Below are 14,754 nucleotides of genomic sequence, written 5' to 3' on the forward strand. Positions count from 1 at the left end.
GCATATTCGTAATTCAGATAAAAGGACAGCAGCCTAGCAAAACAGAACTCAAAAAATGGGGTCTACATCACCCAGAATATTCACACAATTATATACATGGGCAACTTTCTCATAAGAGGAACAATAGCTTTTCTTAGGTTCTCAAACTGGTTGTTCATGTATCCAATAAAGAAAACTGTGCCCCAAAAAAACCACCTCCTTCCTACAAAGCCCTCAGGTAGAGTTTGTCAGTGATATAAGGCATCTTGATGGGTTATGGTCTACAAATGCATATAGAAAATAACTTTGTAAATAGAAAACTGTACAAAAACCTTCCAGAGAAACTAAGTGAAGATGATCCTGGAGAAAAGAACACATTTCAAAATAGATGGGGTGTGAAGTGCCCACATAATATGACACATAAGTTCATGTGAAGTAGGAGCTGATGATCCCAGTGACACTCATTGCCAAATAGATTTTGACCAATCAATAGTGTTTGTACAGCTGATCCAGCTTCAGAAGCAAACATTCCAAATGTTTACGTTTGCAAGAGGTACCACTTCTTTCCCATACTAGTCAAATCACAAGGGCAAAAGTTTACAACACTTTTGCTACCATTACTTTAAAAAGGAAAATCCATCTTTTACCGACATAAAATTCAAACAAACAAAAATGTGTATTTAAATGACCCAAACATGTAATATGAGTGAAGAGACCTTTTTTATTAATTGTGATCAAGAAAATTTGGATTTCTTTTTATATAATTTTTAATGTGACTTGCAACTTAACCCAAAAGTTTCTATAACTGATATAACACAGTTCAAATATTATTCTTTTCTTAAATGAGAGTTTATTGCTTGTTTGTTTGGGGTTTTGTCATAATTAAATTTGAGCTGCATAGATCTTAAGGCTGTTTTAATAAACAGTGTAATTTCAAACTTAAGCCTATCTAAAATATTATTGTCTACCTGTTCATCTCAACACATGAATCCACAGGTAAGCCATTAAGGTACATCATCTCTTTTACCTCTCCCCAAACCTTATACTTTTTAACACATCAGGAACTAGTTTTTGTTTGTTTGTTTTGTTTTTATTTTTAATAGGAATGCTTTTCACAAGAGAGTGCCACTTACCCCTCCTGCCTTCAGCAACTTTCTCCTAAAGTCCTCTGTGGGGTTGTTGAAAGTTAGCTTTTCACAGCGGAGGTGATTCACTGGTGGATGGCCTTCAAGATGCAGGAATAAGTCATAATCGAAGCGGACTTTCCTAGGTTCTTCCTGGAGGTTAACAAAAATTATGAAAGAAAAAAGAGAGTGAGGCATAAGTGAAATTTTAAAAGCAAAAATTTACTCCTCATAAGAAATAGAAAAGACCTAAGACATCTAACAGCTAAACTGTCAAAGTAGTACTGGGGAAAAAAAAGTATCAAGGAATCATCAGTGAAACAAAATAGAAATATCTGACAAATTAGTTTCTTGTATTAGGGGAAACAAAACAAGAAAAACTTCTCATCTTCCCCATGATCTTTCAGGTGACAGGATACCAGCAACAAAGCCACCCAACTAAAAACCAAGCACATTCCTTCCTCTTCCCTACCCCACTACACTCACCATCAAAGGCTGCCATTTTCTCCATAAACATTTCTTCAACAAGCCCTCTAACTCTTACTACTAGGCTTTTACTCATGGTCCAAACTACTATAAACTCTCTACTTTGGGATATATTCTCTTCAATTCCTCCTCCATTCAGGCCTTAAGATTATCTATATGAAACAAAAATCTAGCCATTTTTACTTCCTAGTTAAAATTTCAACAGCTTCCAATAGCCATTGAGCTAAAAATCCTAATCTCACTTGAATGCCACATAAGGGCCTTCAGAATCTGGCTCTTGGCTTCATATCCCACCATTCCCCTTCTGTCCATTTGATGGCCTAGCAACATCCCACTGCTGGTTGCTTCCCAGTACCTACTGTGTTATAGGTTACCTCTGGTTTCATTCTAGCTTTGCATTACCACCTTCACTGCCTACCTCCATTTCTCTACCTACTGCTTTACCTAGATAACTTCTCACCATTCCTAACTCAAGATTTCACTTTTGGAAAACCTCCCCTTAACTCCCAACTCCCCACCGCCTCTCCTCTACTCTGTGTGCATCTTTCTCTTACCCTTGCCACGTCTTAGAATAATTGCCTTCTTATTATCACCATTTACCCTGCTGGATCAGAAGATTGTTGAAAGTACGATCAATGTTTGAACCATCATTGTACCCTCAAAAACTAGTTTATGCCTATACACAGTAGAAATGCAGTAAGTATCTGTGAGATTAATAAGAATGGAATTTTTCTGAATAAATAACTAGGACAAAATAGCATCCTATGCAAAAGAACACAATAATTAGAATTTCATGATACCCAGGTTCAACTCTCAAGCCATTACTTAAGTTGACTGAGCATTTATCCCTCTCTACACACTGATCTTTAGCCACGCAAGGTGAAAATACAGACTCAAGATAATAATGACATCTCATTTAATTCTCACTGCTCTCTCTGAGGCAGATGTGAGCCTTGTTTTATTGTTATATTACTAATACATGATGAAACAAAATAATTTGAATCCATTTCTTTTTACTCAAGGGTCTTAGCACCTGAAACTGTCAGAACATAGGAATTAACTACTCAAAATTCATGGTTTCCACCTCCTCACCCAAACTTCCCAAATCATAATCTCTACTCATTTCCTCAGTACCCCTTCACTTCCACTACAATCTGACATGAAACCTACTTTTTCTCTCTCTTATCAGGATGGCATTCTCTCCTGGTTTTCCTCATAGTTTACTGGCTATTCCTTCTCAATCTTCTTCAAGGACTTTCTTCTCTTTCTTCACTGACCTTAAATGTCCTTTACCTTTCTGCAAAGTTTCCCAAGGAGATGACACCCATTCACAAGGAGTCAGTTCCGCCTGTGTGACAGTGACTCCCCTAAGTGTATCTCCAACCCAGCTCTCACTGACTGCCACATACACGTGTTCCACACGTTGACTTATGGCACCATCCAATTTATGCATTATGCTAAACTAAAATTACCTTCATATGTGTCTTTTGTCCCATCCTCTATTATCTTGGAAAACAGCAAGTCTAACTGCTTGCCAAGGTTAAATTACACAAAAATCATTCCCAACTGTTCCTTCTTCCTCACTCACTACAGTCAAATTTTCTCTAAGTTCTATTTAGTATTCATCCTTATGAACTTTCAGATCTACCTATCCTTTCCTCTAAGGCATATTGTCCTAGCTTAGACCACCACCATTCTTCATTTGATGTCCTCCCTGATTTTGAACTTACCTCATTCTACTTCCCACAGTGACCAGAGAATGATCTTTCTAACACAAGAATCAGATTACAGCTTTCCACTGACATAAAAGTCTTTAATGGTTCATCATTTTCTGCAATAAAATCCCACTTCCTTGGAATAACCATTGCAGTCTCTTACTACCTTTCCTATATTTCTTTTGATCTCTTACTATACTGTTTTTCCACAACTTTGAAGCATCTGCAGTTCCCCAATACTTCACATTAACTCATTCATTTGGCCCTTCTCAAGCAGTGCTCCCCACACCTAAAATGTCCTCCCTCCCAGCATAGCTTCCCCTCTATTGCCTAGTTAATGCAAACTCATTAGTCAAGACCCAGCTAAAGCATTAATTCCTCTGAAAGTCTTTCTTACTCTCCCAATATAATCTGAATTAGACGTCCCTCATAGCATTCCTCTATTAATGTAATTATCACATTTAGTTATGATTACTTTATTTATCTGTCTATCCTCTAAGTTATAAAAGAGAAGATGTAACTTTAGAATTAATTTTAAAAGGAGGGCAGTTTTCTGCCATGTAACTGGGAGCATAAACTGGTAAAGCCTTTTTGGTAGACATCTTGGCAATATCTATCAACACACCAAATACATATGATGTTTGACCCAGTAATTCTACCTCTAAGAATCTCTTCCATAGAAATATTCAGATATAAGTACAAAAATATACTATAAAATGTTCATGGTAGCATTGCTTAGAATAGCAAGAAACTAAGAATGATCTTCATCATTATCACATAACACCATTCAGGTGTTTAAAAATACTGATTTTTTTTGAAAGGCATATTGCTAACTGAATTAAAGGCAAGTCACAGAAAAATATTAAATCATGCCCCTGCCAATCTCTATGCTGACACACATTTTATCTATGCAAATACATGGAGGGAAATCTGGGAAGACTGTACCAAATAGTTAACAATCATTAAATGTAGTCAAAGGACTAAAATTCCTAAGTTCTATTCCATATACTTTTACTAGGAAAATATATACTCCTGTATACTTTCTTAAAGAGAAAAATATATTGAAGAATACACATTAATTACCAGCATAAAAAGAATGAGGTAATATCAACATCACTTTACAGTCTACAACAGTCTAAAACAGAACAAAAAACATCACTTTTCAATAAAACCAACGGTAAGCACCACAGAAAATGGCTCTCTGAATCCTGAGTGTGATTTTTTTTAAAGATTTTTTTTAAGTAAGAAAAAAGTACTCATAAACTTGTCCTCTGGCCAACTGAATATCTTCTCTTAGAAGGCAGACATTGACATTATGTCAGTCTATGCTCCTCAGAAAACATTCTTCTTCAAAGTTCAAATGAGAAAGCATGTACTTGCTCTCTATATATAAATAATACATTTCCTAGAGGTGGAAACCTGTTTTTGGCAATATCAAGTTGCCCTCTCTCACTGTGCAGCAGCTTCAGTCCTTGACGTTTATTCTCTCTTTTCTGAGATCAGATTGAAAGAGAGAAGCATGCGATTCTTTCAAACATAAATCAATTATGTTTCAGTGTCCCTGTTGGTTTAGAGTTTCTGAAACACACAATTCTCACAAAGATGGTTGTTTTGTTGAGCACAAATACAAAATAAGACAGAATTAACATATACAAACTCAAGAGAAGTACTGACACTCTACCACCCCTCTTGACCCAGACAGCTCAAATAAATGAGCAGAACTGAAGACGAGCTCATTAGAGAAGCAGGAAAAACACAGGATGGGGATGCGACCAAGGACAGGATATCTTTAATATCTAGAATTAAGACTCTTCCATCATTACCTGGAATTATTTTTTCTGCTTTCCCTCATTCCTATGAAAACTCTGAACAACACTTTTTCATAAACCATTTGATATGGTTTGGCTGTACCTCCACCCAAATCTCATCTTGAATTGTGGTTCCCATAATCCCCATGTGTCTTGGGAGGTAATTAGATTATGGGGGTGTTCCCTCATGCTGTTCTCATGATAGGAAGTGAGCTCTCACAAGATCTGATGGTTTTATAAGAGGCTTTTCCCCACTTTGCTCTGCATTTTTCTCTCCTGCTGCCTTGTGAAGAAGGACGTGTTTGCTTCCCCTTCCGCTACGACTGTAGGTTTCTTGAGGCCTTCCCAGTCATGCAGAATTGTGAGTCAATTAAACCTATTTCCTTTATAAATTACCCAGTTTCGGGTAAAAATAACAATGTGAGAAGGGACTAATATGCCATTACTATAATGGATGTTTATTCTTCAAGACAGAGTAGAATAAACTCCAGGGATAAATAAAATAATAAATATGCAAAAGAAAGAAATGAACACTCTGAAGCAAGAGCCTAGACCTATTAAATTTTTACCAATGGATCATTTCAGTAACATGAAAAATAAAAAATATATCCAGCTGGACCTTGGGGAATAAGCCAGACACAGAAAGACGAGTACTGTCTGAGTCCACTTACATGAGATATCTAAAACAGATATCATATAAGATTTTAAATTCATAAAATCAGAGACTGGAATGGTGGTTACCATGGGCTGGGGAGAGGAAAACGAATTGTCAATCAATAGGCATTAAGTTTCAGTTAAGTAAGATGAATAAGCTCTAGAGATCTGCTGTACATTGCCACTATAGTCAACAATAAGGTATTGTACACTTAATACACTTAAAATTTGTTAAGAAGCTAGATCTCACATTAGGTGCTCTTACAAGTTAAATTAGAAAAAATAAAGAAACAAATAAATCTAGCTCAGAGACCTAGATCAGACTATAGCAAATATTTGGTTTCTAAGACATCCTAAGAAAACAAAAAAGTGGCAAAGCAATAATTCCTTTTTTAATTAAGAAATTACTAACATATAGAAAAGTACTTAAAATGCTATATCTATGTGCCCTCTACTGAGATTAAACAGATAACACTTCCAGAGATTTGCTTTATCTTTTTCTTTAAAGAAATAAAATTTGGCCAGTTGGGGTGGCTCACACCTGTAATCCTAGCACTTTGGGAGGGAGAGGTGGGCAGATCACTTGAGCTCAGGAACTCGAAATCATCCTGGGCAACATGGTGAAACCCTGTCTCTACAAAAATTACAAAAATTAGCTGGGTGTGGTGGTGCATGCCTGTGGTCCCAGCTACTTGGGAAGCTGAGGTAGAAGGATCTCAGGAAGTGGAGGTTGCAGTGAGCTGAGATTGAGCCACTGCACTCCAGCCTGGGTGACAGAGTGAAACCCCATCAAAACAAAACAAAACTAAACAAAACAAACTTCATATATGTAAGCTTCTTCATTTCTCTCCTCCAGTAACTAATGCCCTTAAGTTCCTGCGTTGTCATTCCAACATATGCTCTTATACTAAATACATACCTCTCCAGAACACCATTACTCATTTCAATAACTTCTTTAAAAAATACACAAATGATATAACCATGCACGTATATTTCTGCAACTTTTAAGTAATCATTTTTTGAGATTTACTCATGTTGCCACATTAAGTACTGTACAGAATTCTATGGATTACTTAATTACCATTTATTAATCCACATCTCTACATAGGGCCAATTAGGTGTATCCTACTTTTCTACGTTACAAACACTGAAATATGTATGTATTATTGTGCACATGTGAAAACAGCAATCATTATCATGCATGAAATTTTAAAGAAAGCCTAAAACTAGAAAATAGAAATAAGCTAATCTATATACCAAACAGAAAATCTACAATGTTCCAAAAGTGTCTATTTTATAATGGCCACAAAGGAAGAGATGTTTTTCATCTCATATGCTGCTTTCTTCCTTTATATTTTATGAAAATAAAATCCCTCACAAAATGAATATATGTCTTACAGTCATAATGACTACCCAATGTGCCTTCATTATATCTTGCTTTTACTCTGTTCCATGAATTTCAAGAAGACTGAAGTGTGTGTGTGTGTGTGTGTGTGTGCGCGCACACACGGGTGCGTGTGCATGCGTGTATGGTAGGGAGTGGTACTTGCTGCCCCTTCATCCTTTACTTGTTTTCTTCTTAAATTTGGCATATGGGGAAATTCCAGTTACTTTTGTAAAGCAGGAAACTGAGCAATTCATAAAACAGATTCCTCTGTTCAACTCACAGCTTGTACAAATGACCAGAAGAGTTAAAAACAAGAAAAGAGAGAAGACACTTCACTGCATCATTATTTCCAAACTGAAGTCAGTGCAACGTCAAACTAACTTTGCTGGTGGGAAGACAGTGATATCATCATTATAATTATGGTCTTCTCATAAGAGATCATAATTACCTATTCTTTAATTTCTTTGAGTTAAGAACTTTGCTGGCTTGAAGGGCTAGATTCTTCCTATGGTGTAGCCCAATCCCTAGATGAAATTAAAACACTGGCTATGAGGATGTGACAAGAGGGAAGAAAAGCACCATATGATCTTCATCACTTAAACTTCTAAGATATTAAAAGGGTAGTGGGGAATATGGGAGATAGAGACAGGCTCTAAATTCCTTCCCATAAACATACCACTTAAATTAAAAATACACTGAAAAGTGAGCAAAGGATATGAACAGTCACTTCTCAAAAAAAATATACAAATGAACAATGAGCAAGTGAAAAGATGTTCAAACTCATAAATCATCAAAGAAATGCATATAAAACCAAAATGAGGTATACTTCACATCTACCAGGATGATTATTATAGAAAATAACAAGTAACAAGTATTGGAGAAATTGGTGGTGAAGGAAAAACAGAAGAAATAAAAGAAAGCCAAAAACCATTATCTTAAGGGAAATTGAACTTGAAATGAGAAAAATGAGCACTTCAATGTGAAGGCATATCACATGAGCAGATATATCATGTGACATATCACATGAAGACATATCACAAGAGCAGACATCTCAACAAATTTGATTTGATGACAAATATGTGAACGATTCAGTGGTATCACCACGAAGAAAGATAATCATCATTCTAGCAAAGAGTTATTGCTAGAAGGCACAGAAGTTAGGAGTATAGCCAATGGAGAGAAAGACCTAGATCACGAATCTGGTTTTAACACTTTCTAACTACTGAATTGAGGACTGAGACTGCTATAAGTTAAAAAGGCCAGTGTGACACTGTTCCAGTGGAAAGGATTGCACATTAAAGAGTGGCTTATCAGTGGTTCTCTTACTGAGCATCAGAAGTACTAGTAAATATGCAGATTCCTAGGCCCTGCCTCCAGAGATTCTGATTCGATACATCTGGGTAGAATTTGAGAACCTCATTTCTAACCTGTTCTTAGGGTAATGCTAATGCTATCCCAAGAACCATGTTTTACTGAGCACTGGTTTGGATTACATGACATTCTATTTGCTCAGGTCCTTAAAAGAAAAAAAAGCCAATTACCTGACTTTTCAGCAGATTTTAGAAATTATTATATCTCTGGAGGAAAAATAAGGAATATGATATAATAATTAGCATTTTGAAGTGCTTATCTATAAGTTACTATTCTAAATACTTTGCATAAGTTTATTTTATCTAATCCTACTAACCACCTTATGAGATAAGTACTCTTATCTCCTCATTTCATAAATAAGGAAAGTAAGCCCCACAGAGGTTGACCAATTTGTCTGGTATTATACAGTCTGTGTGTTATGCCACATATGTACTGCTAAAAACTTTTTTTTTTTTTTTTTTTTTTTTTTTTGAGATGGAGCCTCACTCTGTCACCCAGGCTGGAGTGCAGTGGTGCGATCTCAGCTCACTGCCATCTCCGCATCCCGGGTTCAAGTGATTCTCTTGCCTCAGCCTCCTATGTAGCTGGAATTACAGGCGTCCACCACCATACTCGGCTAATTTTTGTATTTTTAGTAGAGATGAGGTTTCACCAGGTTGGCCAGGCTGGTCTCGAACTCCTGACCTCAAGTGATCCACCCGCTTCAGCCTCCCAAAGTGCTGGGATTACAGGTGTGAGCCACCGTGCCTGGCCTGAAAACTTTTAAATCCAGTAAAATCCATATATCTGAAGTTGAAATAACTATATACATGTATGGTGTGGGTATCAGCCAAAGATAAAATGAGATTATTCTTTGCAAGCCTCAAAAAAATTCTACAGATATGAAAATGAGAAAAGAAGCATTTTACTGAAAAACTATAATTCTTCTTTTCTATTTTACAAACATATTTATCTTTTCCAAAATGATAATCACTCCTCTCTTTAAAGGAACACTTAATGAATTTCACATAATCTGACTTCATATAATTAAAATTATCTTCTTCTAGCCACTTCCTTGATAATTAAGGGTAATGATAGCCAAAATTCCTAGAAGACAAATTTAACTTTTATTTTAAAATCATCTAGTGACAGAAGTGCTTATGAGTCAAAATTATTTTAAACATCATTTGGCTAATGGTGGATCTTCTACTGAAAGATTAATGGGTAAAGATTACATACCTTGTTTTTAAAATAAACCTCAATTGGCAAAATGAAACCAGCATACCCAGATTCTTCTACTTTGTAAGGTGGATCTTTGCACACTGCAACATTAAAAAAGAAAATAGGTAAGATGAGAATAATAGACAAAAAGACATTCTTCTTTTAAAAAAAAATCCCATTCTACCATCTAGATCACACCCAATTTTCATAGCCCCTTGCCAAATCCCCAGTTGAGTCTCCGATCTATCCTTTATTTCTTCTCCAGAAACTATAACAATAATTTCTCTTATGTAAAGCAGATATGTAAGTCATTTATTCAAATACTGGTGGAGAATAGCTCATCACAGTCAACCATGATTATTAATGAGTGAACTTCACTTGTTATTACCCTGCCCAAAAGCTTTAGGGAAACTGATGATTGTTCCCTGTGACCCAAAGTTTGAAAAGAACTGTAAGCTTCCTAACAAGAGTATTATCTACGTCTAGTCTTTGACGCACATCACTCCCCACCTTAACTCCTGACTTGTCTGAGATGTCCTGACTTCTTTTTTTTTTTTTTTTAAAGACGGAGTTTCACTCGTTGCCCAGGCTGGAGTGCAATGGTGTGACCTTGGCTCACCATAACCTCCGCCTCCCTGGTTCAAGCGATTCTCCTGCCTCAGCCTCCTGAGTTAGCTGGGATTACAGGCATGTGCCACCACACCAGGCTAATTTTGTATTTTTAGTAGAGACGGGGTTTCTCCATGTTGGTCAGGCTGGTCTTGAACTCCCGACCCTCAGGTGATCTGTCCGCCTAGGCCTCCCAAAGTGTTGGGATTACAGGCATGACCCACCATGCCTGGCCTAGAGATGTCCTGACTTCTATGCCATCCTCTTTCCTTAGAAAAATCCCAAACCCAGAGTTTCTCAATGACACATAACCTCCCTCCTTCACCCATCCAAAAGGAATATTTACTGAAATACCAATATACATGTAAACACTTAAGATCTAATCACATCATAAGAATACACAAGAAACAATAAGGCTTTTATTTCTCATGGAGTTAAAAGGAAGCAAGACTATTAGGCAAGCTCTTGGGGAATGAGAGATTCTAAGAAGCCAAATAGGATTTCATTCCACTAAAATTTCAATTAAATGAAAATCAGTCACAAGCCAACTGAAACCATTCTAGTTAAGGCTGCATATTTTGGTGGTATCACAAAGTAAACATGTACATGCCAAATATCAAGGCCACACACACTGATGCCCTGAGTCCTCTTCAGCACCCCAGTTTACCTGTCCTTTTGTCACCTACCAAAACCCCTCTGCTTCATTCCAATGCATTTCCCCCAAATGTGCCCAGCATTTCCCACCAGTGCCTGGTCCTCCTTCTGTCCCTTCCACCACACCTTGAAGCTACTCTTAGTATCCTCTGCAAATTCAAATTCTAATTTCTTCACAAGATCTTTCCAGACCACAAACCATTACCATCTCTTTTCCTTTTATCCTCCCAAAAAGTTAACTGCCTGAATCAGTGCCTTGACACTGAACAGAGTTCCTTATGACCGTATTTTGAAGGATCTTGTCTGCTAATTTCCTTTCACTTCTCAAGGACAGAAAGCACATTCACCTCAAGAAGATAGAGTGTCAAGGGCTCAGGCGACAGCAGCCCAGAATACTTGGGTACCAATCCATGATCCTCCTCAGACTAGGTGAGCTACCTCTGCAAAATTATTTCACCTTAGATCTCTGGGTTCCTCTTCTAGACAATGTGAAGACTAAACAAGGTGACCGTTACGAACTGAATGTTTGTATTCCCCTAAACCTCGTAAATTGAAATCCTATCAGGAGGTAGGAACTTTTGAAGGTGATTAGGTCATGAAGGTGGAAACCTCATGAATGGGATTAGCACCCTAGAGAGCTCTCCTGCCCCTTCCTCTATGTGAGGACATGGTGAGAAGACAGCAGTCTGCAACTCTGAGGAGGGCCCCCACCAGAATCCCACTATGCTGGTAGTCTGATCTGGGACTTTCAGTCTCCAGAACTGTGAGAAGTCCATTTGTGTTGTTTATAAGCCATACAGTGGATGGTACTTTGTTAAAGCATCCTGAATGGGTAAGCACAGTGATGTGTGTAAAAGATGCAGCACAGGGCCTGGCGCATAAGTTCTCAGTAATTGACTCAAGCCAGGCAGGAAATCTAACCATAAAACACCCAATTGCCATGTAGCCTTTTGGATGAAAATAAACAGGATGCAGCAAGCAAGAGCCCTAGATTTGGGTCAGAAGACTCAGGTCCACAGCCCTGGATTGAATATTCTCTAGACAGCCTATGTTTTCTCTCCCTTTAAAGAAGAGGAAACACCATCTACAGAACTGAAGGCACAGCCATCGACATACAAGGAGACTATATGTAAGCAAACAGAAGCGCGAGGCATTTTTATTACAGAAATGATGTTGATAAGGTACCTGGAAATTGGTTAGACATTCCACAAGCAAAAATATGGTTACAAAAAGGTAAACTGAAGCCCACCTTAGGAAAATTGCCGCAAACTGACATCCGAAGAAGTAAATCAAGAATGAGGCATCTCACATGACCTTATAAGTTTCTCTAATAGAAAAACAAAAAAGTGAAAGGATCCAGAGTGGCTTCAGTCTTGCATTCACTGACCAACTGTCAACCCATCATGAATATTCAAATACTGTGAACACTGGGGAGAAGTGAGACAGTCTCGCTAAATGCATTGAGCAGCCCCCACCCCACCTTAGCAAGAAGGCTAGTGTTACGCTCATGACACTTCCAGGCTGCAAAGCCCCTTTTCAGAACAGCAATTTCAGTGTCCAGGTTGCTTGGGATTAATCATGCCAATGTCATTGGAAGGTAGTTTATTTTGTGGGCTGCTGCACACGCCAGAGAAGTTATAGCTGTTCCTCTATATACCCTTTTGTATAATTCATTTTCTCTATTCTGAATGCAAATTGCTCCCATTATCAGAAACAGCTGTTAGTGAGCACATCTTATCGTTGAATGTCTTTGGATTTTTTTCCCCACCCTTTAAAGGAAATGACTTCCTATGTACTAATATTGTATAGAAGTGTGATTTTATAAGAAACTGTTTACCAATTCATATAATTATTTTTAAATGCAATAATTTCATCAATAACAATGAACAATGTCTGTAAAGCACTGAGTTCTTAATTAGAAGCAAACAATAGGAACTTTTTACACACAATAAACAGGCTAGAAAATCAGTAGCCATGTAAATAAAAACTTACAGTTCTAATCTGAAGAAAGTCAAATTAGGGGAAGCTGTTTATTTATTTGGGTATTTTATGATCAGAATTAGTATGAGTTTCTTAGTTCAAAAGACTAAACAGAGGTTAAAACTTAGAAACATTTTAGCCAGTAGGGATAGTACATTAGATATAAAGCAATTCTTTTTTAAACTAGTAGAACCATGTTTGGGAGGGATCACCTTCTGTCAGTTGCAACACTTCTTCATTGAGAGTCTCTTCTCTCACTGCAACAAGTTTATGATAGCTAAGCATTCTAAACCCTTAAACTAATTCTTCTCTTGATTGTTCAAGAATCAGATCATCCTTAAGCTCTATGTCATAAAAGGCCAAGTTTCAGAAGCTACTGAATGAATATTCACCTTTAGAAAGCCATTAAAATCTTCAGGTGACAATAAAATGGGATAATTAACATTTATTTTTTAAATTCTCACGTTCTATTATATGCATATGCATTCTCACATATTAATTCAGGCAAAATCATTAAAAGCTTTTTTCATCTTTACAGATGTTAGCTCTTTCAGAACATCTCCCTTGGCTCTCTTCCATGATCTTGTTGCAATGAACAGGTCAGAAGGTAAGTCATTTCCCTCTCAGACTCCTCCACTAGACAGACCCCCTTCAAAGTCAGCAACTACGATCATTATTCATCTCTGTAATGCCTGACACTACCGTTGAGCCAAATAATATGTACTCAACAAATGTTTGTTAAATTTAACTTTTAAAAGACTCATGCTACCCTTCACTGATTTACGACTGCCAAAGAAGTTGTTTTTCCAATAGAAGTGGTGAGTTGACAGTAACCAGTCAAACTCTTCTCCAAACTCCCTACAATCAACATAAACTTTTAAAACTTTTAAAAAATTGGTGCAGGTGATAGAAAAGTGTTGCCACAGAGGAAATTTTTCTTGAGTAGTGTAGAACTGGTCCTAGTTCTGAGAGTACCACACGTTAAGCAACTGAGTTAATCAACTGGGCCAGAAGATCTCTAAGGCCATTTTGAAACTAATATTCAACAGCCGTAAATAACCACTCCCCTTCTCCTCTCCGTCCACACATTACTACACATGTACTCCAAGACTCTAATTGGGAGAGGTTTTCAAAACTCTCTTTATCTAATTAATCCCATGTACCATGTAAGGTCTATTAGGATACTATAATGAAAATTCATGCCTGAGAGAAACAGACCAAAGTTTTTGTTTGTTTAAAAAGAAGTGTAATTGGGTTTAATTGCATTTTTCCCTGAAATGGCTTTTCAAAATAACAGACACAATATAGATTCAAATATATAATATGTAGTACGATGCTAACCATACATTGACCAATAACCTATTTAATTTTTACTTGGAAAACATGTACACAAGGAAGAAAAACACATGGAAAGGGGGAAAAGAAAATGATTTGGCAAATTTTCAATAAGCAAGGACTTTTAATTAGTTAGAAATAAGTCAAACCCTTACTTATTAAAAGTCCTTACTGAAAATTTTAATATTCTCATTTAGAAGTAAAAGATTTGACAAAGAGCTATGCTTGGTACAGAGAAATAAATGCTCTGTAAATGAATAAATATATTTGTGCTTATATAATAAATTACTTATATATATTCAATAAATAAATGTAATTAATAGGAGCCATTTTTTTTTAGCACCAAAAGAAAAAACTCTGCCAACTCCGTAAGACCTTCATTTAAACTTTAGAAGTATTATTAGACAACAGTTTTTTCCCGAAACCTCAGGAAAACAGCTGGTAGATTCCTC

The 14,754-nt window shown here is 36.9% G+C and overlaps 1 protein-coding gene across 2 annotated transcripts in view; it reads right to left on the reverse strand.

The window, feature by feature from the left end:
- MLLT3 (MLLT3 super elongation complex subunit) overlaps positions 1-14,754 on the reverse strand; it is a 284,616-nt gene that overhangs the window by 105,415 nt on the left and 164,447 nt on the right. For both annotated transcript variants that reach the window (XM_003260377.3, XM_003260378.3), the window contains exons 3-4: positions 9,743-9,825; positions 1,113-1,256 (exon numbers count right to left, since the gene is read on the reverse strand). In XM_003260377.3, the coding sequence (XP_003260425.1) occupies positions 1,113-1,256; positions 9,743-9,825 (227 nt within the window). The remainder of the gene's footprint in view (positions 1-1,112; positions 1,257-9,742; positions 9,826-14,754) is intronic.

The sequence above is a fragment of the Nomascus leucogenys genome, chromosome 1a (genome assembly GCF_006542625.1).
Source record: "Nomascus leucogenys isolate Asia chromosome 1a, Asia_NLE_v1, whole genome shotgun sequence".
In the NCBI taxonomy this organism is placed as follows: Eukaryota; Metazoa; Chordata; class Mammalia; order Primates; family Hylobatidae; genus Nomascus; species Nomascus leucogenys.